The sequence below is a fragment of the Caretta caretta genome, chromosome 7, assembly GCF_965140235.1.
Source record: "Caretta caretta isolate rCarCar2 chromosome 7, rCarCar1.hap1, whole genome shotgun sequence".
In the NCBI taxonomy this organism is placed as follows: Eukaryota; Metazoa; Chordata; order Testudines; family Cheloniidae; genus Caretta; species Caretta caretta.
In genome coordinates this window covers 28812101-28837593 of record NC_134212.1, presented here as the reverse complement: position 1 = coordinate 28837593, position 25493 = coordinate 28812101, and the positions used below count along the sequence as shown (strand labels likewise).

Sequence of the window (25493 nt, the reverse complement as noted above, 5' to 3'; positions counted from 1 at the left end):
TGACTTGTCTTCACCTTGGAATACCTCATGTGTGTTAGTTACCCTGGGGTAAAAAATGCATCATCTCTAGCAGTAAAGACCAGGCCTAAGCGTGTGATGCCAAGGTGGGAGAACAGCAGACTTTCCTCCTAAAATGAGCCAGTGCTTAATTTGCAGTGAAAGAGATACCCAGGCTCAAGGAATTAGGTACCGGGGCTTCGCACCCACCCACTTAAATTATATGCCTAGCTGGGAAAACTCACCTCATGTGATAAAATCTAATTCCCAGCTAAGAAACCCAGAAAGTATCTGCCATGAGTGAACGTACTGTTTGAAATTTGAGGTACAGTGCAGAGAGAGTTGATGTAACCCATTTATAGTTGCTGAAATGGCTGCTAGGCTGTTTGGGTAAAAGTGAATTTATATTAAAATGTTTTCGTTTTTGTCTAAACTGAGTCTGATGCCCTATTTCTTTGCTGCGACTGAGATCCTCTTGGCACAGCAGATATGGGGGCTGTCAGGGAGTGGGTGTGATTCCCATATTCTCTACCTGGCCCCAGGACAGGTTAAGCAGCCTGGGGGCAGCTAGCAATAGCCCCAAGGGACTGTCTGCTACCTGTGAATAACCAGTGTCCTCAGTACAACCTTCCCAACACTTGCACCAGGGCTGTATGGGTAGGGTGGCTAAGTCGGCTGTATTCCTGTTGGGGACTCTCCTATGCTGGGGAAATCCACAGCAGGGAAGATCAGGCGAGAGAATCTGGCCCTGAATATCTCTTTGACTGATGGACAGGTCTGCTGTTATACAATCTAGCGCAGTGGCCCCCAACCCTTTTGTGGCCAATTGTACATTCATGTTTTCAGAAGAGTGTGGTGGGCACCAACAATTTTTCAAGGCTTATTTTGTATTTGTACATTAAATATTATGAAAAACATCATATTTAATATTACATAATATATGAATCCATAAGTTAAAAAAGGTAATTTTACATGTAAAAGGTATTAATTACGTTATTCGGCAATTACTCTTTCACCTTACCATGTGAATTTGCTCTTTTTTATCTACCTGTAAGAAAAATTAAGGAGATTTTACAAAATAAATATCATAAACAGTTTTCATCTTATTTATTTTAAAAAAGTAAAATTATTTTTTGATTGGACAGTTTTTTTGAAAAATGTAGACTAGCTGTAGCAGAAAGTAAGGCTAGTAATATTTCAGTCCTATGTATAAAACACTGTTGAACTGCTGGTCCAAATATATTTATTATTCTTTAACATAGATAGCCAGTTATGGTTAATAAAAAATATTCTTTGTATTGTTACTTGTATCTGGATTTCAATAACCAAACAAACAAATATGAAAAAAAGTTAAACACAAGTTAATCATACGTGCTCATCAGCACTTAATGGAAAATAAGTATTAATTCATGTGGTTTTTCTAATAAAGTCAGCCAATTTTTCGTAGTTGAGAGAGTAGGATGATATTCCCGTTTGTAAGCAATCGTCAAGATGGGCATCTGTAAGCCGAGATCTGTATTTTGATTTTATGATGTTCATTGTTCAAAACAGAACTTCGCATAGATAAGTGGAACCGAAATAAGATTTTATTTTGTATGCTTCATTTTTTAAGGCAGAAAACTTTTTTAGGTCAACCAGATTCCAAAAGTTTTCATGTGTTGCGCAGGATTTTAGAACAATATCATTTTGAAGGTCCACAATCTCCAGTTCCATGTCTTCTGTTCTTACTTGAATGAGACTCGCAATTGATGTAGCCATTTCTGTTACCTCTATTTGGCAAGTAAAAGGATTCACAAGAAAGGCAACTACAGGCTCAATGATGGTGAACTGTTGACATCTCTTTTCAAATTGTTCGAGAAGTGTTTGAATGTGGATAACAAATGGTGATGGGTTAAAATCACTGTCACATACCATTTTCTTGATACTTGGGAAATGTACGAGAGACTTTGTCTTCACATGTGACATCCACAAGATCAGTTTTGCTTTGAATGATTTTACAGAACCTATCATTTGAGCCACATGTTTGCCTTTTCTCTGGAGCTCAAGATTTAAAATGTTCAATTTGTCAGTGATGTCGGTAAGAAAAGCCAAGTCCATTAACCAGCTGGAGTCTTCTAGTTGCTCGAAGTTCTGATTTGTGGACTTCAGAAATTCTTTGATCTCTTCAATTAGGCTTAAAAAACATGCAAGAACTTTACCTTTGCTCAGCCATTGTACTTCTGTGTGCAAGATAAGATCAGATTGTTTATCATCAACATCTTCCAACAGGGCCTTAAAAAGTTGGTGTTGCAAAGGTTTCTCTCGAATAGAGTTAATTATTTTAATAACGACATTCATGACGGGTTGAAAAGAAAGAACTTTGACGTACAAAGCTTCTTGGTGGATAATGCAATGATAAGACATAAAGTTCGGAAAGAATTCATTCTTCTTGCAGAGTGCAATGAACCCATTAGTGCTGCCCATCATTGCTGGTGCCCCATCAGTGGTGATCACAGACAGCTTGTGTAGTGGCATACTAATTGATGTTGCATATGATTTGAATAAATTATAGATGTCCTCACCCTTTGTTCGCCCTTTCATAGGCAATACTTTTAATAACTCTTCTTTTACGGTGAAGTCACTAAATACCATCCTCACCAACTGCGCTGTATCCAATATATCTGTTGACTCATTGAACTGCAGTGAAAACCAGTCCCATATTTCCAAGTCATCCTTTAGCTGAGTTTGCATGTGGCTTGAAATTGCATGTATCCTCCTCGTAACTGTGTTCTCTGATAACTGCAAGTCTTGTATTGCCGACAAAATCTCACGCTTGTGAGGAAATCCTTGAAACAGGCAATCAGCACCAGTCAAAAATGCTTTCTTCAACAATTCACCATCTTGAAAAGGTTTTTTCTTCTTTTAGGCATCTAGGGCCAGACTGTAACTTACAAGCTGTCACACATACGGTGTTGGGGGTGTGGAGCTGTCTGGCACCAGTGGCAGCTTGGAGTGGTTTCACCTCCTCATTGTGAGAAATCTTTTAGCTACCTGGACATACAGAGCAAATGCACAGGATGCACCATGCTTTTTAGGATGGTGTAGCTCATTCTGCCCAGCACATCTGGCCAGCAGTATGGGATGATAGAGCCAGGCAATGGCCTTGTCTTTTCAATATCCCCATATGGGTGACTTCCGCAAATGGAAAGTAGTCTCTGGGTATGTCTGCACTGCAGTCAGAGGGGTGATTACAGCACATATAGGCATATCTGAATTAGCTTTCATCTAGCTAGCTCAACCAACAGCAGCAGCCGGGAAGCTGCAGCAGCATGTGGCTTCCTCCTCCTCCCCTCCCTTTTCCCACAAATAAGCCAATCCCCTTATAACTGAACTTGCAAAACAGAAGTGGAATGAATTTAGATGTAATTTCCTCTCTGCTCTTTATGAGGCAATCAGAAAACTGAAGCTGCTGCTGCTCCACCTCCACCCAGACTCATCAGGCAAGTTGGTCTGCATTTGTGCCTGGTTGATTCAGGGGCCTGAGGCCCTACCACCTCCTTCCCTTGGAATCAGGAGGCTCCCGGACGTCATGGAAGTTAAAGTTCCAGCCTCACTGCTTAGTGTTTGGGGTAAAATTTTCATGTAAGGAGCTCACAGCTTAGAGGAGGAAATGAAACCATTCCTGCTTCTGAGTCAGGCAATCTAAGGGAGCAGCACCACATATAATTGCCTTTGGGACTGTGACTTCACAGCACCTCTGTGCTCCATCCAATCTGGGGCACGTGATTAATACACTCAGACATCTAGTTGTGATCACTCTGCCAGGCCCAGGCTCCTACCACACACACCCCTCTCTGCCTTTCAGACAGGACGGTTCACCTTTGAAGCAGCAGTGCCGGCAGAAGAGCAGGTAAGTGCCAAGCACATAGAGAACATGGCTACATCATAGGGTTTTGGTCATTTCTTACATTGTAATGGGCTGTTTCTCTAATTGTGATATAGAAACTATGGGGTTATTTATTTTCCTCTAGGAACTGAATTGACATGGCAGGAATCTTTGTGGTTTAAAGGACAATGTTCAATAGACTGGGCCCCAAAGCCCCTCACCTAAAAAGTTGGTTCTTATTGTCTGCCTCCCTCTGATGTGTTTTTTTAAATTAATGAAGAGACAACGTTTTAAATAAGTGAGACTAGTTCTCCGCCTTAACTTTTCTCAAGTTGTAAATGTGAGCTCTATGGGACTGTGTTAAATCTACCGAAGTTAAAAAAAACAACCCAGTCTTTAGCTTTTTGAAAACAGTACAGCCAAATACTACACAAGGGAATAGATACATAAATGTAGACTGTTAAAGGAGTGCTCTACATCAGTGGTTCTCAACCTTTCCAGACTACTGTACCCCTTTTAGGTGTCTGATTTGGCTTGCATATCGCCAACTTTCAAACTCATTTAAAAACTACTTGATTATAAAATAAGACAAAAATACAGAAGTGTCAGAGCTCACTATTACTGAAAAATGGCTGACTTTCTCATTTTAACCATATAAAATAAATCAATTGGAATATAGTTATTGTACTTGGATTTCAGTGTATAATATATAGAGCAGTATAAACAAGTCCCATCTGTATGAAATTTTAGTTTGTACTGACTTTGCTAGTGCTTTTTATGCAGCCTGTTGTAAAACTAGGAAAATATCTAGATAAACTGATGTACCCCCTGGAAGACCTCTGCATACCCTCAGAGGTACAGGAACTCCTCACTTCAAGTCCTCCTGGTTAACATTGTTTCATTGCTGATCAATTAGGGAACATGCTCGTTGAAAGTTGTGCAATACTCCCTTCTAACGGCGTTTGGCAGCCGCCTGCTTTGTCCACTGCTTGCAGGAAAAGCAGCCCGTTGCAAGTAGCTGGTGGGTGGTTGGAACCAGGGTGGACTGGGAGCCCCCCTATCAGATCCCCGCTCCCCTAAATTCCCTGTGCAGCAGCTGCTCAGCAAGCTATCAGTTGCTGGCAGTTCAACGGTCCCTCCCCCCACTGCCATGTGCTGCTCCTGCCCTCTGCCTTGGAGCTGCTCCCCAAGACTCCTGCTTGCTGTGTGTGGGGGGAGAGGAAGAAGAGGGGCTTATGTCAGGTGTCCTCCTCCCCCCTGCTCCTGCAGCCCACTTACCCCATCTTCCATAGAGCTGGGGGGACATACAGAGGGAGGGAGCTGCGTAAGATCTCAGCTTGCTGATCTAATTAACAAGGCAGTGTACTTCTGACCCTACTCTTCATACTTAAAGCGGAAATGCACATCTCTATCTCTCAAACACACACAGGGTGTGTGTCTCTGTCTGCCCTCCCTCCTTTCCTGCTGCCTTGTAGAGTGTGAGAGTTAACCCTTGAGGACTCAGCCAATTGCTAGTTCATCATTTAGCAGTAAGGCATTCCCTGGGAAATATCCTACCCTCTGACTCCTCCACCTCAACCAAGCTTCACAATCATCATCACTGTGTACCAGTATTAAATTGTTTGTTTAAAACTTGTGTGTGTGTGTGTATATATATACACACACACACTAGACTATAGTATATAATATAGTCTTTTGTCTGGTGAAAAAAATTTCCCTGGAACCTAACCCCCTCATTTACATTAAGTCTTACGGGGAAATTAGATTCGCTTAACATCGTTTAGTTTAAAGTCGCATTTTTCAGGAACATAACTACAACGTTAAGTGAGGAGTTCCTGTACGTGTACTTCTGGTTGAGAATCACTGCTCTATATCTTTGAATGTGTAAATGGACAGTTAATAGAGAAGGTGCCGGTAGATGGCACTTAGGAACAGAAAGCATAGTTCTTGGGTTTTGTAGGCTCAATGAAACTTGTTGTGAGCTGCAAATGGCTTCCTCTTGTAGCTGTTTACATCATTTCTTAACACAGACCAAAAAGGCATCAGAGGCCTGCTTCTGATCTCACACAAGTTTTACTCTAGTATAATTCTAAAAAGACTTCAGTGGCATTAAGTTCTGATTTACACCATGGTAAATTAGATCAGGCTTATGACAAGTCTCATCATTCCCCCTCAACTAATATCACACTTGAAATGCCAATATATTATCATCATTTTGTCATTACTGTATATAATCTACTAAAACAGTTTTCAGAGATTTATAATTACAGAGGATGTACTTTCTTAAGGAATAATAATTAATAATAAACACTATCACATGATTATTATTTATGTGTTTAGATTGTTATTTTCAAAGGAACCCAAGGGGACTTTGTTGCCCAAATCCCATTGACATTAAATGGGAGTTCAGTCCCTGACTCCTTTCTGCTTCTTTGAAAATCCCAGCGTTAAAGCACAAGGTTTGGTTAGGTCTTATCAGGGGCACATCTGAGGAACCCGCAGCATATTTATTCCTCTTTCCAGTCCTTTGCAGAAGGACATATAGTGCAGTGGCACAGAACAGTGTTCTTTTCAAGCTCCAGTATTCTAATAAATCTAAGGAATGTTGTCATATACCTGGAGTAGGGAGTGGCACCAGAAGTGCATTTTGTCTAATGTACCCAATATATAAGACACAATGAAGGCATTAACTCATTAAAGCATATAAATGAGTAAAGTTTTAAGATAAATCAATTCTGATGGCTCATGATGTTGACACTGTCAACATCTGCCTTTAACATTCCATCTGTTGTGAGACTGTGTCAGATTCACTGATGCATGGTGGCTCACTTGGGCCTCTTTGAAGCTGCTGCAGCGAAAAACCAGAAGTAAGAGCTGATTAGACAAAGCAGTACAGAGCATACTGGCTAAACTCCCCTCCCCATACCCCAAGTTTCATTTCAGGCTGAAACATGCCTGTAATATTTTTACAAAATACAAACATTCACTGAATTAACTGTGTTATTAAACACTCAAAAACCCAGACTCGCAAGAAGGGAAAAAACTTATTTGAAGTAATTTTATTCCATTCTCCCTTAGTATTTCATTCAATTTGACAGAATTCAATACTCTGAATTATACATATATCAGCATAAAAATGCCATTATTTAAAGTGAAAAATATTCCACCCAGAATGTTAAAAGCATTATTTCATCAAAATATCAGTTCTGCCTCTCCTCTTACTAGTTTTAGTTCATTCACTCCTGATTTACACTACTGTGAGTTGGAATCAGGCCCACTGTAGTTGAAAATTATTTTAATTCAAGAATTAATGGTTTCATGTGTAAGTATTTAGTTCTTTTCTAATCTGCACACAAAGAACTATATTAAAGTAACATCAAGTTGTAAAGTCAAGTTCTTAGAAGTTAGGAAATACCAGAACTAAGATTGCCTGTGCAACCTTAATGCTGCCCCCCTGTGTAGATACACTCTTAAATGACTTGATCACATACTCTTTTTCCCCACAAGACCCTTGCCTCATTTCCTTCCCTCCCTCCAGCTTCCAGTTGCAGACCCCTTGCCCAGCCAGTTCCAATTTCTTTCCCCTCTCCATTCCCAGTCTCACGAGACTTCTTGTTGCTGGCCATTTCTCTCCCTCCCCTGGGTCCAGCTCTTATCCATTCCAATCAGACTGCTTCCTCCTCCATGCTGCCTGCATTTCTGGTTAAGTGACGTGCTGAAACCCTTATAGTGAATAAGTAGCTAAGCAGGAATTCAAACTGAGGCCTTCACAACTCACAGCAACTTGCACATTACTCTAGGAAAACACATAGAACTCTGAATCTGGGGAAAAATCTGGCAAATTAAAGATACGTTTTATTTCAAGACTTAAATCATTTCAGTTCACCTCCACGGCATTAACCTCCTGAATACATTAAACAGAGTTTCCCATATCCTCCCTGATCTACCTATTTCCAGTTTAAGGAATGACGGCTCTCAAGTGAAGATTGATCACTCTGTTTAACTAGTAAGGAATTATCATTAAGTTACTCACATCTATAGCAAATAATTAAATATTTTTATAATAGCAACAAAAAATTATATGATTGAGTCAGGAGTTCCTATATTTTTACTCATGATAACAATAACTAGTTCTTCCGGGCATAATCCTGCTGTGCTCACTCAGGTGAATTCCCAGTGGCTCAAAGGGAGTTTTGCCTAAATGATGGCTGCAGGAATGCAACGTATGAGTGAGTTCAGAATTCTAAGTGCTGTAATGAGACGCTCTGTGTCCGCGTGGAAGCGCATTGGGGAAAGCACAAAGAAGCTCATGCTCATTTTAAAATTCTGTTTTTACAGACACAGCAATGGACAACTTTAACTTCTCACTTCCAGTTCTCACCAGAAAACAAGAAGGTAACGTAAAGGGAAACATGGAGGCCAAGGCCTGCAGCACCGTCACACCACAACCTATGTCCCAGCTTGTGCTGTGCTGGCCCCTGAAAGCTCAGAACTTGGCCCTTCTGAAAATGTGCCTTGAGCCATCTTCTCCCTGCTTGTAAAAGACTTATGGAAACCCTCCTAAGGCACCACGTCAGGCTGAGTCACTTGCATTTATTCTGGTTTCTCTTCTGATTTTTTTAACTCTTTTGTTTGGCATTAACACAGTTGAGGGGATGGGATTCTCCCGCACATCCAGGCCTCTGTACACTGCAGCAGGATGAACTCCTCTGTCAGACACATGGCATTGCACAGGCCCAGAGCCACCCGCAAGCCCCACTGTAGGAGTCATGCTGTGACTCTGGGTGCTCTGGTTAGGTCTGGGACACGGAGCTCCTCACAGACAGCCTCCTGAGTTGCCTACATTACCCTGGGGGTGTTTTTGGCCCCAATCAGCCCAGAATCCCCAGACCTCAAAGATGGCTTACGGCCACCTCTGCCCTCCATCCTGCGGTGCTGTGCGTCTTGCGCCACCAAGAGGCATAGCCCAGGAACTCACCCATTATGTTTGCCAACCTACAAGGAAGAGAACAATCAATGAAAGAACAACATTAAATTTCCGTGAGAGAATCCTGGAAGAACGTCCATCTGGGATCCTCTAGCCACCATTCCCCCTTAGAGATAGGCTGGAACATTTTTACATTTGAGGGTTCAGTATCCAGAAATCAGAATCACACCTACTATATACACCGGACCCTCGCTAGAATGCAGGATTTGGGATCCATGTGCCGTACCGCATTAATGCGGGGACCACGTTAAAATGAATTCCAATTTAAGTAATCCAATTTGGGATCCGTGGCCGCGACTGCGTGATATGTGAATTTGTGCTATAAAGACGCACGTTCTAGCGAGGGTCCAGTGTATGTCACAAATGCAGCTCAACAGTCAGGGCCTAGCTTTAATCAGATTTTGCTCCCTTGCGATTCTGAGCTCAACCGCTCCTACTCTAAGGGTATGTCTACACTGCAATTAAAAGCCTGTGGCTGGCACGTGCCAGCTGAATCAGGCTCATGGGGCTCAGGCTGCGGGGCTGTTTAACTGCAGTGTCGATGTCCAAGCTCAAGCTGGAGATCGGGTTCTAGGATCCTGGGAGGTGAGAGGATTCCATAGCTCATGCTGCAGCCAGTGCCAGAATGTGTACATCACAATTAAGCAGCCTTGCAACCTGACCCTTGCGAGCCCAAATCAGCTAGCACAGGCCACCTGAGGGTGTCTAATTGCAGTGTAGACATACTGTAAGTCGGCTGATGCAGCCCACATGCTCAGGGTTTAGCTGATCACCATATTTGGGGTCGGGAAGGAATGTTCCTCCAGGGCAGATTGGTAGAGGCCATAGGGGTTTTTCGCCTTCCTCTGCAGTGGGGGGCATGAGTCACTTGCTGGAGGATTCTCTGCACCTCGAAGTCTTTAAACCACAATTTGAGGACTTCAATAGCTCAGACATAGGTTAGAGGTTTGTTACAGGAGTGGGTGGGTGAGATTCTGTGGCCTGCATTGTGCAGGAGGTCAGACTAGACGATCATGGTGGTCCCTTCTGACCTTAAAGTCTATGATTCTATGAATACTCCCTGATGAGCAGATTCACACCAGTACCTTTTGGTACTCACTCTGTTTTGGCCACAACCTCTAGCATTAAAAATATTTCCCCTTCTTCCTCCACTGAAACAGTAGCATTGCAAAGGTACCAGGACTGTGTTATCAACTTATGAGATTCTCTTGTTGAGTAAAAACAACGAGGAGTCCTTGTGTTACCTTAGAGACCAACAAATTTATTTGGGCATAAGCTTTCGTGGGCTAAAACCCACTTCATCAGATGCATGGAGTGGAAAATACAGCAGAGAGGTATAAACATACAGCATAGGAAAAGATGGGAGTTGCCTTACCAAGTGGGGGGTCAGTGCTAATGAGCCAATTCAGTTAAGGGGAAATGGGCTATTCTCAACAGTTGACAAGAAGGGAAGAAAAAAAATCACTTTTGTAGTGCTAATGAGTTCAGTGTAATCAAGGTGGCCCATTTCAAACAGTTGACAAGAAGGTGTGAGTATCAGTAGGGGGAAAATTTGTTTTTGTAGTGACCCATCCACTCCCAGTCTTTATTCAGGCCTAATTTGATGGTGCAGTTTGCAAATTAATTCCAGTTCAGCAGTTTCTCATTGGAGTCTGTTTTGGAAGTTTTTTTGTTGAAGAATTGCCACTTTTAAGTCTGTTATTGAGTGTCCAGGGAGATTAGTTGAGTAATGGCAGACCATACATTTCTCTATGCCATTGTTGTTTTTCATACAAATTGGTCAAGTGTTACTCCTTTTCCTAGAAGCCAAACATGCTACAGGACCCATGCCCATTACCAGAGCTATGTAAGAGCATGACAGTAACTCCTCATCACAAGACCATCCTGTAATGCACCTTCTTTAATTGTATAAATATCTTTTTCCCAGACATTTTTCAGAAAGCTTTTGCTGCCGATGCTGATTATTTGGAAATGTCTGAGAAAATGAACCAGTCCTTCTGGAAATTGTTAATAAAATGTTTAGCCACTGTTAACCCAGCCAGCCTGACCGCTGAAGAAACACACAATGTAAGTTACTAAGGAATCCTCATTTTCTTTTGCTCTTTGTAAAATATTAAGTATTTCCTTATTGGCTGCATGGTTTTGCTTGTCCACTGACCTATGGAAACCCTTTGGGAGAATAAAATGTAGAGCCTAATCCTCGTTTATGCTAAAGTTCCTTTATGCTTGCCAGAGCTGCATAAAAGGGCCTTAGTGTTAAAGAGAATCATGGACAAAATTTTCCTGCAGATGTGAAGAAATTAACTTCAAAAAAATGTTAGCTCCCTAGTGTATTCCTCTGTATCTATTCACCTGCTTTCTTTGAAGCAAGGACACTAATGCTGAAGTTATAAAATGGCGTTGCAAGCTATTCAAATGATCACATGTCCATTCAAGAACCTTGTACGCTATTTCTCCAGTCCTGGGACTCAGCCACAGAGTAGGATGAAAAGTTTAATGCTATTGCACCATGCCACAGTGATGGCTTGTGGGGTAGTTCAGTGAAAGTAGCATGGGCTAGGGGTGTGAGTAAAAGACTGGAAGCCAAGATTCTCATCCCAACTTTGGTCTTGGGCAGAACACATTTTCCCTTCTGTAAAGTAGGGGTATTGTTGTGCCTTTCCCAGATGGGTTGTGTGATGCTTATAAAGCACTTTAATAATACGTGCTTGGTTTTATTAGTAGGCCTGTTGGATGTGTACTTACCTTTCTTTCAGCTCCTTAACAGAGACATAAACTCATCTGATGAGCGTGCAGCCTCCTTGAAGACCATAGGAAAAAAAGGAGTTAATGCAATGGTTGTGCTTTACCTGCTGCTAAAGGTGAAAGATCTATCTGCCTACAGAGAGCTGCCCAGCTCCAAGAAAAATGGTGAGTATTAATTGGCTGCACATCCGTCCAGACCAAATCTGGGATGTAGACAAGGAGTAATAGCTGTTTTGTTAAAAATGGCTGTAGCCAGACTAGGGCGTTAGTTTTATTTCAAAACACTGAAGTGTGCTGGGAAGGGAATAGAAGTGAATTACAGTAAAGTGAACAGAGAAAGTGCTTAGAAAGATGTATTGCCCAGGTGATGATGGCAGCCAGATAGCTAGAAGCCATTTAGACAGATGGTGACTGTACTTATTCTAGTTTGCAGGGTTTCTCTGGAAAAAGTCATTGATCATTTAGGGTTGAGATCCTCACTCAGTGGTAAAGTCAAAGGAGCTGTGCCAGTTTACATCAGACCTTCAATTTCCCCCTCTTCTGATGAGACTAATCATAGCAAAATTTTAATTCTCACGTAGACTGCAGCTGACCTATTGACCTCATCGGTCAAATGAGCAGTGCACAGAGCTGCCATACTGGGCAGACAGCTGTGCTGCTCTTGTGGAAATATTTTAGCAAAATTTGCCATTGTGTGTCAGGTGATTCTGTGTGCCTCATCTGATTTCCCTGGGAAATTTGATAACATGGCTAATTTTGAATAGAAAGTGTACAGAATTTGGAGTTTTGATCTTTGAATCTGAAAGCCTGGTTTTGCTTTGCCTGCCTATTTTTGAGCCAAAAGCTTATAAAATATGGCAAGTTTGCGGGAGATGTGAGCCTACATTCAAGTCTGTAGTGAGTTATGAAAGAACACAAGTTGCCAGTGGCTTTGCCTTTTGCTGAACCTATTTCACCACCCTCTGTTAGGAACATGGAACTGTTCATCTCAGGGTGTATTTACACTTGGAAATTTTACCAAAATAGCTGTTCCAGAATAATTATATCCTGATTATTAAGATACATTCATAAAGGGTGAAATTCATCCTTGTGCAGAGGGCCTATGTCCCACCCTCCCCCAAAGCCTACTTCAGAACAGGATGGGACTCAGAGGGCAGGGACTGTCCTTTTGGTCTGTGTTTGTACAGTGCCTAGCACAATGGGGTCCTGGTCCATGACTGGGACTTCTTGGCATTACTGTAATACAAATAAATAATAAGATACATAGGCCTTGTTCAGATCTCTGTGCAGCATTACATTTAAACCCATAAAGAATTACCTAAAATACACCAGTGACTGCCAAGAATTCCCCCACTGCTGGGAGTGTCTGGAGATCCCAAGACCACCCGCTTCTTTGGAAAATTTTCTCTGGAAACATTTTTCAAATGTCTGCAACCCAATTCTCAGAGCCCAGAAGAGTTTAGTAAGCACAACGTTTAGAGCTCTGTCTTATGCCTACAAGAGGATGTTGGTGGTGCAGCACAATTCGAGAGAGGCAGTGAGAGATCAAGATTATAATGGGAAAATAGCAGCCCAGAAGTTGGTGAACAATCAAGTCCTCCAGCAAAACCACCCCTCTTGTTCTACTTTTGTCTGCTTCTGGGCAAAAATGTGTATTTTCATGGGAGTTGGCAGCATGGACATGGTAAAGCCCATGCCAAGATGTCTTGGGCTCCCACCACAACAGCATTTTAAACATTTTTTAAAATTGTGGCATTAAGCATTTGAACACTTGTTTATGTCATGCTTTCGCTTGTGTTAGTTGCGGTGCTGTATGTGCACTAGCAAGCAAAACAAAGTTAAGATTTGATTTTCCTGGAGGAGCTCCCTTGTTAATAATGCACGACCGTAAAGTAGGAAAACCTTAAATATTAGTTTCAAACAGACTATATTTTATGTCTGCATTTTAACAGATGAAAAATTGAAACTACTTCAGGAATTGGAAAAAAGTGTCACATTTTCACAAGAAGAAAGTGAGGTTGAAAGGTCGTCTCGGGAGCCTGCAGAGACACAACCACGAGGTACAGAGAGAGTTTGTCTTGCTTTTGCTTGCAATTTAATTGTAAAAAAATTTAAATTATTGGTAGTCTGACTAAAGGCTCAGATATTTATACAAGAGAATCATGTGCCAGTTACATAGGGATTCAAAAAAAAAAAAACCCCTCTGAAATCAGAAACTATGCAAAATGGAGATGTCAAAAGAGCAACATCTTTAGATTCACCAGGTGCCAAAGAGTAGCTATTGGTCTCTAGTGGAGAGATGGTATTTGGGTACTGATAGTCACTATGGACACAAGGAGCAGAGCGAAGTCTCTGGGACTAGGGATGGGAGGATGAAAGGTAGGCAAGCAGGAGAACAGAGGAGGTAAGAAGCTGGTGCTATGGTTGTGGAAAGTAATAGAGGCAAGCTGCTGAGGGAGGCAGTAATGAAGGACAGAGAGCACTGCAGATGGGAATGGTGGTAGGGGGGAGATGCAAGTAGGAGACACAGCACTGGGGTTAAGAAGAGTGATAGAAAGCAAACAGGCCACAGTGGGACAGAGCCAGTACACACCATACAGATGTCGCGTGCCAAAGTCTGGCATCCAGGTAGCCATTTAAATATTTGTATCTTTTTCCATTTTGGAATGACACAAACACAAATACCAGCAAAATTCCTGTCCATGCACAGATCAGTGCCAAAGAGAGTATTCCTCTAACCCCTTCTACAGAGAAAACAAACCTGAATCCATTATTCAATTCTTTCTAAAGATTTCTCACTTGAGGAGTGTGATGGGGTCCACTCACCACAGCAGCACCTCCAACTGGCCTTCATGGTGATTAGCTCTGCCAGCCAGTGCACCCTCTCCTGTCATCCTCTCCATCTGGAGACCCACCTCAGTCCAAGTACTGCAGCATCCTCTTCATGACTCAGTCCTCTGTCCGTATCACCCACTCTGTTTCCCCATTCCGGGGATGGGTACCACTGTTCAGTAGTCAAGCCACTTCCACAGCAGTGGATGGGGGTATCCAGCCCTTCCCACTGCTCTGGTCCCAACCCAGGGACTCTGTAGATAGCAGCCTATTGCTGCATCTCCTTAACTTCCTTCAATGCTGCTTCAATTCCCTATGACCCCACACCTTCTTCACCCTCTTCTCAGGGCATTCAGCCAGCAAGTCCCAGGAGCTAGCCAGAAGCTGCCTCTTGATCCCCCAGTCCCTGCCAGCAACTACTCTGTCTAAGGAGCTACCCTTGCTGCAGCCTGCTAGGAGCACACTTCTCACTCCTTGGGCTCCCACAGCCACTGCCCTGCTCTGCCCTGCAGCTCCTTTTGTACTAGCCTGCTAGGCTCTGATTGGCAGCTCCGTGCAGCCTCCCTCTGAGTGGCTGCTTCCTGCCAAGCCTCCCTAGGCTGCCAGGGGGACTCACTTCCTCTGCTCCTTTCTGGGACCGGATGTGGCAGGTCCATGAGGCCACCATTAACCCCTTCCACTCTGATGTGGGGTGAGCACCCCATCACAAGTAGGTTAGAGGTTTTAGCAGCTTAAAAAGATATTGTAAGGAGAGTGCTTTAATGCTGTATCAACGCATGTCCCTTTCATAAAGATACATTTCAGTGCATAATAACATTGACTTTTCCCGGATTTCTTGCCAAGTGAATGCTCATATGTCTGCACTCTCCAAGGTGTTCCTCATGTGTGCTGAAACCTGTGCTAAGGCAGCTCATAAAGTAGTTTAAAGAACATACAGAAGTAGCTTCTAATAGCTGTAGTACTTCACTATCATTTCTTTCATTATTAGCAACCAGCGCTGGCAAGAAAAACGTCTCTGTGGCAACAGTTAAACCAATTTCTCACAAACAAAGTCAGGAAGACCAAGACCATGAAAATCAAGATGGAAGTGGTATGCAAATAAGCCTTTCTTTCCCATAGGGGCCCCCTATTATCATTAACTTTCTAGCACCCAGGACCAAGTAATTTGTATTTTAGAGGTGAAAAAGAAAAATAACTAGGTGGCTCTTTTTACAGCTGTGTGAAAAAACATGGACTCTGTTACTGCAACTTTCTGGCCTCCCTGTAGCTGCACTTCTTGGGCCACATGCATAAGCACAAACACCAGCCAGCGCTTAGCTGTAGAAAGGGACGATAATTATGATAAGCATATGTGCTATAGTTATTAGTATTTTATCTCTTAACTTTTTGAGATGTTTGCATAGTAAATCATTAATATTAGAGCTGGGCCTGGAATGCAGTACCAACTTTAAAGCCCTTCCCCTCCAGAAACATGGGAGAGCTCCCATCTGGATCTCAACTTTTTGTTGATTTCAGTTCATACCTAGGGTAATGGTTGGGCAGAGACAGCTACTGAAATTCATCTAAAGAGTTCAAACGCAAATGTGTCATTTACAGTGTCCACAGTCAGCCCCTCAATTGATTTGAGGAATATAACTAAAGTCAATGCATTGTTTTTTGTTCTCAGGACTTTTCCTTCCCTGTGAAAGAAACCACAAAGCAAGTGCAGTCCAGATACAGAAAATGTGTGTGATAGCCACATACAGATAGTAACATCCATCAGCCCATAGTAGTGGCCCATAACATGTAAAAAGTTAAAGCTTTTGACATTTAACTAACCATTCTAAATGTCTCTTGAGTCTGATTCAATAGCAACATGTTTAGATTGACATCATGAGCTATAGTTTGTCACATAGGAGTCTCAAAGTAAAATAGTACTCCATCATCTAGTGCAGGGACTAGGATACAGTAAAAATTATTTACTTTCAGTTGCTGAGTAATTACTTTCCTTTAGAAGCTAAACTGCATAACCCACAACCAATACCCATTTTAAAGACATGGGGCTCAATTCTGCCTTTAGACACACTTGTGCAAGTGTACTGATTTCAGTGGGATTGCATGCATGTGACTGAAGGCAGAATTGGGCCCTCAAGGCTTGCTAATTGGCTGAATATTAATCTACTGTATATTTGTGCATTATTTTAGGTGCACCAGGAGAGGTTGTCCCCTATAACAAATCAGGTAAATTCTCACCGGTTACCACCCTCAGCAACTTCACATGGATGGAAACAGACTTGTGTAAAAGAATAACTGCATGCTTATAAATGTGCTGTGTCAATGCACCTCTTTTCCTGGAGTGCCATTAGTCTGGCTTTAGCTCTGGATATAGCATGGAGACTATATTCATAGCTTTGTTTGCTCTCTTCCTGGTATTTGACAGGTGTTGATGCTGATTTTTATTACATCTTTCAGCTGCCTTTTGCACAGCTGACAAGGGGACAGCGACTCATTGGTTAGAACAGCTAGGAATGGATAGGATCCATATACAACAGTTTTGGTCATTCCTTTTAAGGAGGGGCCTAGTGATTATGATGAGCAGTTGTTCATTCTTCCTCAGGACGCTCACATGTGCCATGCTGTTATTCGACCCCTTGTTCAATATGGCTATGAGACTGAGCTGTTTGGAGTTGTTTTCAGTAAGGTGATGATGCTCAGCTCAGGTTTCCTTCTAACCTTACCGAGATCCTGCAGTATTCATGCATTCCAAAACCTTGGCTGAAATAGGATCGTGGATGAAAGCCAAATGAAAATCCAGGTAGAGGCATTGCTAGGCAGAGGGAGCTTGGAGCCTCTCCCTAAATTCCATTCTCCATGTACTGCAAGGTGGCAGCAAGAGATGCATCCTTACTAAAGACCCGTGTGCACCCTGCTGCCGCACTGGGGATGCTGCAGCGGCTGAGCTGATAGCCCTCTTGTGTTCTCCACTTCATCCCTCCTGCTCCCTGGGCAGATGTCACATTAGTCAGCAATCAGGTTCTGAGAGCAGAAATGCTGGAGGAGAAGTAACCATTTTGGGAGAATGCCTGCTCAACCACTCCCCTCTACTGCAATAATTGGCAGGGGTTGGGGGGGATAGGCATTACTGCCGCCTTGGAGGTAAGTAGAGAAGGGAGTGGTTCTAGGAGGGACTCCCTAAAGAGTGATCTATTGTTAACAGGATTGGGTAAGATGCCTGGGAGGTCTGGATAGTAAGGAGGAAATGAGCACATCTGAACACGCTCCCTGAATTCCCAGGTGAGGGCGGAGTCCTACCATGCCTTTTCTACGGTACCTTTTGTGGGCCTGGAGATGCCGCCTTTTTTCATGGATGTGGACTTCACCACAGTTACCCACACCTTTGCTACTTCCAGGCTAGACTACTTCAGTGCAGTCTACTGTGCGTGGGGCTAGCGAGACATATCTGACTAGATCTGAACACTGCTGCCAATTTCATGTGTAAGTTAGATTGATACATACACATAACACCTGTGCTCCATGCTGGGCTGTGCTCACTTCCAATGGCAATTGTGGGGATTGGGTATGAATTATAAATCCCTAAATCATCTGTGACCCAGCTACCTCAAAGAAAATAGTAGTCATAGCAATTGTGAGCAGCCAAAATGTTTTTGCTACCTGCTCCTCGTGTTGAATTCCTAGGGTGCTGGAGGGCCCCTGTCTCTCGCTTACTCCCTCCTCTAGTCTGGACAGCCCAATCTTGTGCCCTTTTTGATGTCTTTTTCCTGTTTTGAGTCTCTAGATGGATTGTGATTTGTCCTTGGTAGAGTTGACAACAGTGGGGAATAATCTCTTGTGTGATCAGCTGTTGACAAAAGGCACATTGTTTTTAATTGTAAATATGCATGTGTGTTGTAATGAAGGGAATGGCATGAATTGATTTTTGTTTTAAACTACAAGGGACTAAGTCCTAATATTTTGTTGCTTTTCAGAGATTGCAAGACGAGAAAATGCAGCTGCTGCTGGTAAATATAAAAAAGCAAACAGAGAAGTTCTGTTTTCCCTAGAGTATGTGTGCCTTTTCTTTCATGTATATTGTATTTCAGTAATTAACTTTGGGTATTGGAGAACTATTTGATCTCCAAATCCATGGTGAAATTCAGGGTTCATACAAAACCCACATGAACCAAAATTGCTGTATTTTACACAACTGTTCTATTATTAATAATTTGTATAACTATAGGTAAAATGAAATTCACCCCATGCAATCATTTGTATGGTGACTTCAGCTGAACATAGGCAGAAATAGCAGAGGTATAGCTTGTGATGATTTAGCCATGAAGGTGTGTTTCGAGGGGGTTGCTTTAGGCCTTCTCAAATGAACAGTGAATAAGAAAAGTCTTCTCATCAAAACTGTTTGGTTTCAAAATTTGGCTAGAAATATGGTAAAATTTCCATCCCTTTCTGATTTCTTTCAGTCCATCCCTAGCACAAGAACGGTATCTCACAGTAGATTTTGGTAATTCTGCCTTCAGTCCTGGTCAAATTTCTAGTTAACATATTCAAAAACTTCTTTTAAGTCTCAAGAGATTTGGGTCAGTTTTTATTTTATCCAAACAGATTCCTCTCCCCCCCACCCCAGATAGAGCTCTTAATTTTGGGGCTATTATAGAAACCCTTTGTCACAGGTCAGGGCAACTGCACCTATATTCCCCCTCCATGATCCAGCATGGACATCCTCCTTTAGGCTTCTAGCTCCCCAGCTGTCACCTCTCATGGGCGAGAGTCATGTCTCTCTTCCCCCTGACCAGGGTATTTCCAGGCTGCACAGTTCCCTGTCTCCATTGTGAATTCTCTAGTTCGTCAGACTGCCTCAGCAGGCCAACTGTGCCTGCCTTCCTCAGAGGCTGCAAACAGCATGTTTTTTTTTCTGAGCAAGCATGTTTATTCTTAAGGTGAAAGAATTGCAGAGGAAAACATTAAAACAATAAAAATCTACACATCTGCTAATAAAGCTTTCTAGAGATCACCCCAACTCAAAGCGTTCAGGCAGGTGAACAATCCTTCAAATCCCGCCCAGGGGTTTGCCTCTGGTTTCAAGTTCATAACTGCTTTGGCTCAGAACAAGCTCCCCCCCCCACGAATCTGAGAGTCACTCCTTTATTCAGTTGAGCCTCTGATTGTGTCCTCATGTAAAAGGTGATCAGCAGTCAAAAAGGGCCCCTCAGGAAGCTTCAGAAGGAATACCTGCAAAACCAGAGGGGTTACATTTTCATGCACTTCCCTGTAGCGATTTCCTGGGAAGCCCACTTAACTTTAAAAGTTCACATCGTTCCAAATAGTCCCTTGAAGCACAAAACACTTTCCTCCCTCGAGACGTTACTTATAATCCCACACTAATGCATGAACATTTGCAGTTTTCATACCAGGAACTCTTGAAGTCAAGTCAATAGGATTTAACTTCATTCAATAGGGTTTGTCCAGGTTATTGCAGGAAGTTGCCATATCTGTCATACACTTAATCAGCCGATTACAGCAGATTCAATCCCCATAGTCATAATGATGAGTAATTTTCATTTATTCCCTAGTAGTAGCTGCAGCCCTAGAAAACAGATTTAAGACCTTAGGGCTCAATCTGAAATGCCTTGTTAGACAAAACTCTGGTTATCTGGGTCTCAGTAGGGTCCTGAGATACTGCTACTGCTTCAAGCTCGGTAGGCTGGAGAGTTGAGGGCCAGAGAAATGTCTGCTTTTAAGAGAATTATGTTTTGCTAATTCATGTGGTGTAATAGTACAGCTCCTTCTAAATCATCACTATCGGTTAAAAGTTCTGTTTTGGGGTTTTGTTACATCTTCCTACAATCACTAATTTGATCTTTTTTGAAAGGCCATCGTTAGTCTTTCCTGGGATCAATATTACAATGATTTTCAAAGCAAAATTCATTTCAGATGCTGAAAGTAAAACAACCCATCAAAAGTTATCTATTTTAGAATTACTGTTGCACTAACGGTGGTGTCACTTTCCTCTAGCAGGTGAAAACGTTACTTACCTTCAGAGATGTCAAAGACAGTGGATAAGAATACGGAAAAATGGTAAGAATCTTCTTTTATTTAGCTGATCCCAAGCCTAGAGAATCTTGGGCCAAAGAACCTGACCTGAGGGCTTTGGCTTCAGTTCAGCAAGGGACTTAAGCAGGTGTGTAACTTTAAGCATGTGATTAATCATTTTGAAATTAATGGGACTACTCATGCTTCAAGTTATGCACATGCTTCACACTTCAGTCTAGTAGAACTACATAAGGCAGCTGAGGTGGAAGTAGAAATGATTTATTATAACTGCTGTAGCTGAACATGTATGATCAAGGGCCATGATTTTAGTGATATAATTTCCTCTCTCTCTTATTTCAGATGTATTCTTTCATTTTGTCGTTCTTTGCTTTGGCATTGGAACCGCACTAATTAGCTATTACCACTACAAAGGTAAGACGGGACTTTAGCGTAAGGATGAATTATTGTATTTTGGAAGACAGAACAAAACCAAATACTTGTATTTCTTTTATTCTCTTTAGACTGGATCATTTCTCTTGGTTTTGGTTTAATCACCTTTGCTTCCCTAGAGACCACCGGAATATATTTTGGTCTTGGTAAGTGTATTTCACAGTACCTAAGAAAACAAGCAGCTTTATATCAGTACCTGGAAAATGCAGAGTTTAAGTGATCATGTAAAACACACAGATGTAGAAAAATGCTAAAGACTGAGATTATGTAAAATATCACATCACATAATCCTCCCCCACATTCAGAATTACATGCCGCACCTGGCGACACACTGGCCTCTGACATTTGAAACAAGACGCTGACTCATTTTCCCCTGCTTACCAATCACAAGTTCTCTGAAGATACAGAGATGCATTCTCCAGCAGTGGTTAAATAATACTATCCTCACAACATCTGGCAAGGTGGGAGTACTCGGAGTTTGATTCTGTGAGGTGCTGGACAACCTCAACTCGTATTGAGAGGAAAGGCAGTTGAAGATGCTCAGCACACCTTGCAGGAATGGCTCTCCAATCAGAAAACACTCAAATATTGCTACTTGGAATTAAAAAAAAAAAAATCAAGTGATTTCATTGCGGGAAAATGCAGTTCACAAACTTAAGGTTTCCCGTTACATCACAGAGTAGTAGAAAGCTCCTTTCCTTATTTAATATTAAGGCACTTGACAATTTGTGGAACTGTTTTGTTGGCAAGCAACTTTGTTCATAGTCAGTATTTTGTTAGCAATAGAACTGCAGGAGGACCTAGTTTAAACAGTCAAACTGAAACACTTTGATATTTGTCCCCAACAAACATATAATCATCTCTTACCTTTTGCTATTTCACTTCTTCTATGTTGAAATCTCGCTGGTCCTGAACAACTCCTGTATTTTGTTTTTAAATAGTGCATCGAATTCACAGTGTCCTTGACAGATTCATTCCTCTGATTCAGAGATTCAAAATACCAGGTAACACCACATTGTTGCTCAGTCTTATTCTCTGTAGATATATTTCTGAGCTATCTCAGAGCACCCCATTTCTACTGGGGCCAGAGAACTAGCTCTGTTTTTAAAAAAAGATTGTACTGTAGGCTATCATTCATTCCTTGAGCCTGTTTTATTTAGAAATTCATTTCTCTCAATTGAGAGTGGCAGAGCATTTTCACATTCTTAATATACTGTGGAGAACTTTCGTTACTTCTTGGCAATGTTTGAATGAGAAATGTGACTGAACTGGGAAAAATCCCTACTTTTTGGTCTTCATACAACTATCAGCTAATGTATGAAATGTATGAAAATTGTATGAAAATCCAGACATGTGGCATGGGGGGAGGGAGTTTAATAATCAACCCAGTGGAGTTCATTTGAACAGAATTCTCCTGACAGTCCTGTTTTTTTTGAATCATCATGTAGGTATTAGAAAAGTTGACTGAACAGAAGATCTGAGAATTCAACAATTTTCTGGATTGATTGTACTAAAGTGAATAAAGCTGTTGTATGGTGCAGTCATAAAATCTAATGGCTATTATAAAATATTGAAGCATTAACCATAAAATGTTATTCTCTCCACTGTGGAATAAAAACTGTGGTACAATAGGCCTGTCCTTTCCTTTGACATGTTTTGTGGCTCAGTGCAGCCAGTAAAATAGGCTGTGTTTGTTATAAATTCATTCTAAGCTATGCAGGTAATACATATTATTTTCCCCACCCATATAATTGTGTCGGTCCCACTTGCAAAGTCTGATCCAAAGCCCATTGAAGTCAAGAAATGACTTGCATAGACTTCATTGAGCTCTGGATCAGGCCCTTGATGGTTTAAAAAGTCTTCGGAAACCCTTGTGGGGTTCTTTCCCTCCCCCACGTTCCGGGTCAGGTTTACTTTTCATGTTGCACCCACCTAAACCTCCCCGCTAGCACCAGTGCTGATTGGAGCTATTCCCTTTTGGCTGGAGCCCTGCATTATAAGAGTGCTATCTGAGCATGTGGACTAGTCAAGGCTGTTTTTCAAAGCACTTTGTTAGCACCTTTCCTCAAAGAGGCAACCTTGGCACTCAGAAGCTCTGCTTTCTTCACACCTTGTGAAACCATGAGCCAGGCAAACCTCAGCTGCTTGCTTGAACACCAATAGAACAATTACTTTGGATTAGCTAATTTATTGTAGCAGACCTCAATAAACTGTGCTTAGAACATAATGACTTGCAATGAAAGCCAGGTGAGATGTTACACACAGTGTATAGCAAAAGGCAAAAATGTATTAGTGACAGCAAATTTAATTTCTCTTCCTGTGACAGCAGTCTGAGGAAAAAAACAAGTGGTTCAAAAAAGAATAAAACTAAATAATGAACTGCAGATTTGGAAAACCTGTCATTTTATAGGGTTGGGTTTTTTTTGCAAATTTGTAGAACTATAAACAGTGGAAAGTGCTGAAGACAGCAAAAAAAAAGTGATTAAAAAACTAAATGTTATACATTACAGTATATGAAGGCATAAAAATGCATGGGGAGGGATAAGAGAAAGAAACTGAAAAAAGACATCTTAAGATATTAACCCAACACAGCCTATTTTAAGGGCAAAGGAACTATATTTTCAGTCTTGCTCAGCAGACTAGAGAAAATAAATTGTAAGCATTTATTTGTAACCACTCTGACCTTTTTTGCTTAATTTAGCTCAATTTGTTTATTCAGGAATAACATTAATTGTGAGGTGGTCTGCATGAAAACAGTGGATCACTGAAATAGATGTTTACATGAAGAATTAATGTATTAAGAGTATTAATAGTAGCATTATTGAAATGCTCATGGTCACAGCTAACTGATTATATGCATTGTTTCTATGCCTTTGTTGAACAATCCTTTGTCATACATAATGTAACTTCACTTTGAAAACAAAAGTTCAGACAAAGTTAGAACTGCTCAAGCAGACTATGTTTGCATATTTTGTAATAGAACATTATGAACGTTTTCATCCTGCGCTCATAACAAAGGCTAAGAAACATCTTCCTTTTCTTCTGCTGTAGAATATGTCTTGTTCTAGAAGGGGGTGACTCAGCTTGCATAAGCTGTCTTCGGCAGGGTTGAAGAGAAGGGGAACAGTATATCCTCCCTCTTTGTTGAATATACTGAAATTAATGTTCTGCCAGAGTACTAACCTACTATATTGTGCTTAATCAAACTCAGGGCAGAGAGGTGAGGTAAACTGGAATTCATAAGAGGAGATACTGCCCATGGACAAGTTATCACAGCTCCTGTATGTGGGTCCTTGAATACTGCATATGGATAATCTAGCTCATCACTAACATGTTTTCCAAAGAACCAGGAGTGAGATCCTCACCTCTGCTCTAACCCCTTTATGCTCGGTAAAATGGATGGGGTGATGAAAAGGAGCCCTAAAAGCCCTAGTTCTGTCTGGGAGAGAATTTCCTTCGCACAGGCAGACACTAGACACTCAAGAGGACAGGCAGCAGGCTGACTTACAAGGACACTCTTACAAACCCTGTCATAGGGGACATGCCAGGGGTAGGAGGGTGTGTTAGGGGCAGGGCCACAGCATCACTGCAGAGATTCTGGGAAGTGCTGTGGCCCATAGTATATCCCCAGGAGGTGGCCATAACTTAGAGGTGTCTAATTATGCTGCGGGCCTCTCCTGTTCCTTGAAAAGCTCAGAATCAGGAGGTCGGAAAAGTAACTTAAAGCACCTTAGCGCACCATCTCTCCAGGCTACAAAATCTGTGCTGCACCTCGTCAAAGCTGAAGCATAGAATCTCATCCTAAAGTTTTTTAATGGGTGTGACCCAAGGACCTCTTGATGCCAACTGACAGAGAGCACTGGAGCATAGAAGGGTTACAGGGATCCTCTGGGTCTGGTATCTACATCTACATTCTAGCCTGTCAAAGTAAGTCATGTCATGTAAGGTTTCTAGTGAAAACCTGTGTCACATTGGTCATCACAATCACTGTAAGATGTATGTATGGAAAATGTGAGGAGTTATGGGGGGGAGGAGAATCTTAGCCAAACTGGTTGAAAATGTTAAGAAAAGGACTTGGGGTAAGCTAAATTGTAGCAGCTAGGGGTATATCTTGAGAGTTAAGTTTAGGCTCTAGAAAGCATGTTATGATTTTGTTTTATATTGGAAACAAATGGTTATGTACTCGTACTTTCTACCACTGGAATCTGTTCTTTGATAATAAACTTATTCTTGTTTTCACTATCTGTGTATCTAAGTGCTGTGTGTTAAGTGATCCCGAGTTGGACCTTGCAAACAGGTGTGTACTATTCCTTCGGGAATAGTGAAATCAGAGTTCTGTGAGCGTCCAGTGGATTGGGGCCGAGCACTCCAGAGGAACGCTGGGCGTGATCGGCGGTCACTGTGTGCCTATCACTGTATCGAGAGTGTGAGACCTGTGAGGGTAAAGCTTGTGGTGCCAGAGACTGGTGGATTAAGGGAGCTGATCCACAACAGGCACAGACAAGACCCCCCCATGCTGAAGTGGTGGTAGCAGGGTGCCTCACAACCCTGGATACCGCTGGGAAGCATCACAATGGTGATATATATAGAAATATA

The 25493-nt window shown here is 41.9% G+C and overlaps 2 protein-coding genes across 3 annotated transcripts; one reads left to right on the top strand and one right to left on the bottom strand.

The window, feature by feature from the left end:
- Nucleotides 1-1539: 1539 nt before the first annotated feature.
- Nucleotides 1540-2727, bottom strand: LOC142072692 (general transcription factor II-I repeat domain-containing protein 2A-like). Its single transcript, XM_075130371.1, has one exon. The coding sequence runs from the start codon at nt 2725-2727 to the stop codon at nt 1540-1542; it is 1188 nt and encodes a 395-aa protein (XP_074986472.1).
- Nucleotides 2728-3352: 625 nt separating this feature from the next.
- TMEM40 (transmembrane protein 40) lies at nt 3353-25139 on the top strand. 2 transcript variants are annotated; one of them, XM_048857366.2, is made up of 13 exons: nt 3353-3886; nt 8201-8257; nt 10777-10916; nt 11606-11759; nt 13547-13654; nt 15415-15516; nt 16611-16646; nt 18392-18424; nt 20433-20492; nt 20808-20879; nt 20969-21043; nt 21839-21901; nt 22346-25139. In XM_048857366.2, exons 2-13 carry the CDS (start codon nt 8209-8211, stop codon nt 22363-22365), a joined length of 912 nt encoding a protein of 303 aa, XP_048713323.1. In that variant the 5' UTR covers nt 3353-3886; nt 8201-8208; the 3' UTR covers nt 22366-25139. The 2 variants fall into 2 exon arrangements, with proteins under 2 accessions (XP_048713323.1, XP_048713322.1); XM_048857365.2 differs by having other exon boundaries at nt 3354-3886; nt 20430-20492.
- Nucleotides 25140-25493: the final 354 nt, after the last annotated feature.

Bases quoted from the DNA above. Each gene is read 5' to 3' on its own strand.
- LOC142072692 (XM_075130371.1), bottom strand. From the start codon at position 2,727: ATGCAAACTCAGCTAAAGGATGACTTGGAAATATGGGACTGGTTTTCA.
- TMEM40 (XM_048857365.2), top strand. From the start codon at position 8,209: ATGGACAACTTTAACTTCTCACTTCCAGTTCTCACCAGAAAACAAGAA. The intron at 13,655-15,414 runs GTACAGAGAGAG...TTTCATTATTAG, and splicing joins TGCAGAGACACAACCACGAG to CAACCAGCGCTGGCAAGAAA. The intron at 21,044-21,838 runs GTAAGTGTATTT...GTTTTTAAATAG, and splicing joins CGGAATATATTTTGGTCTTG to TGCATCGAATTCACAGTGTC.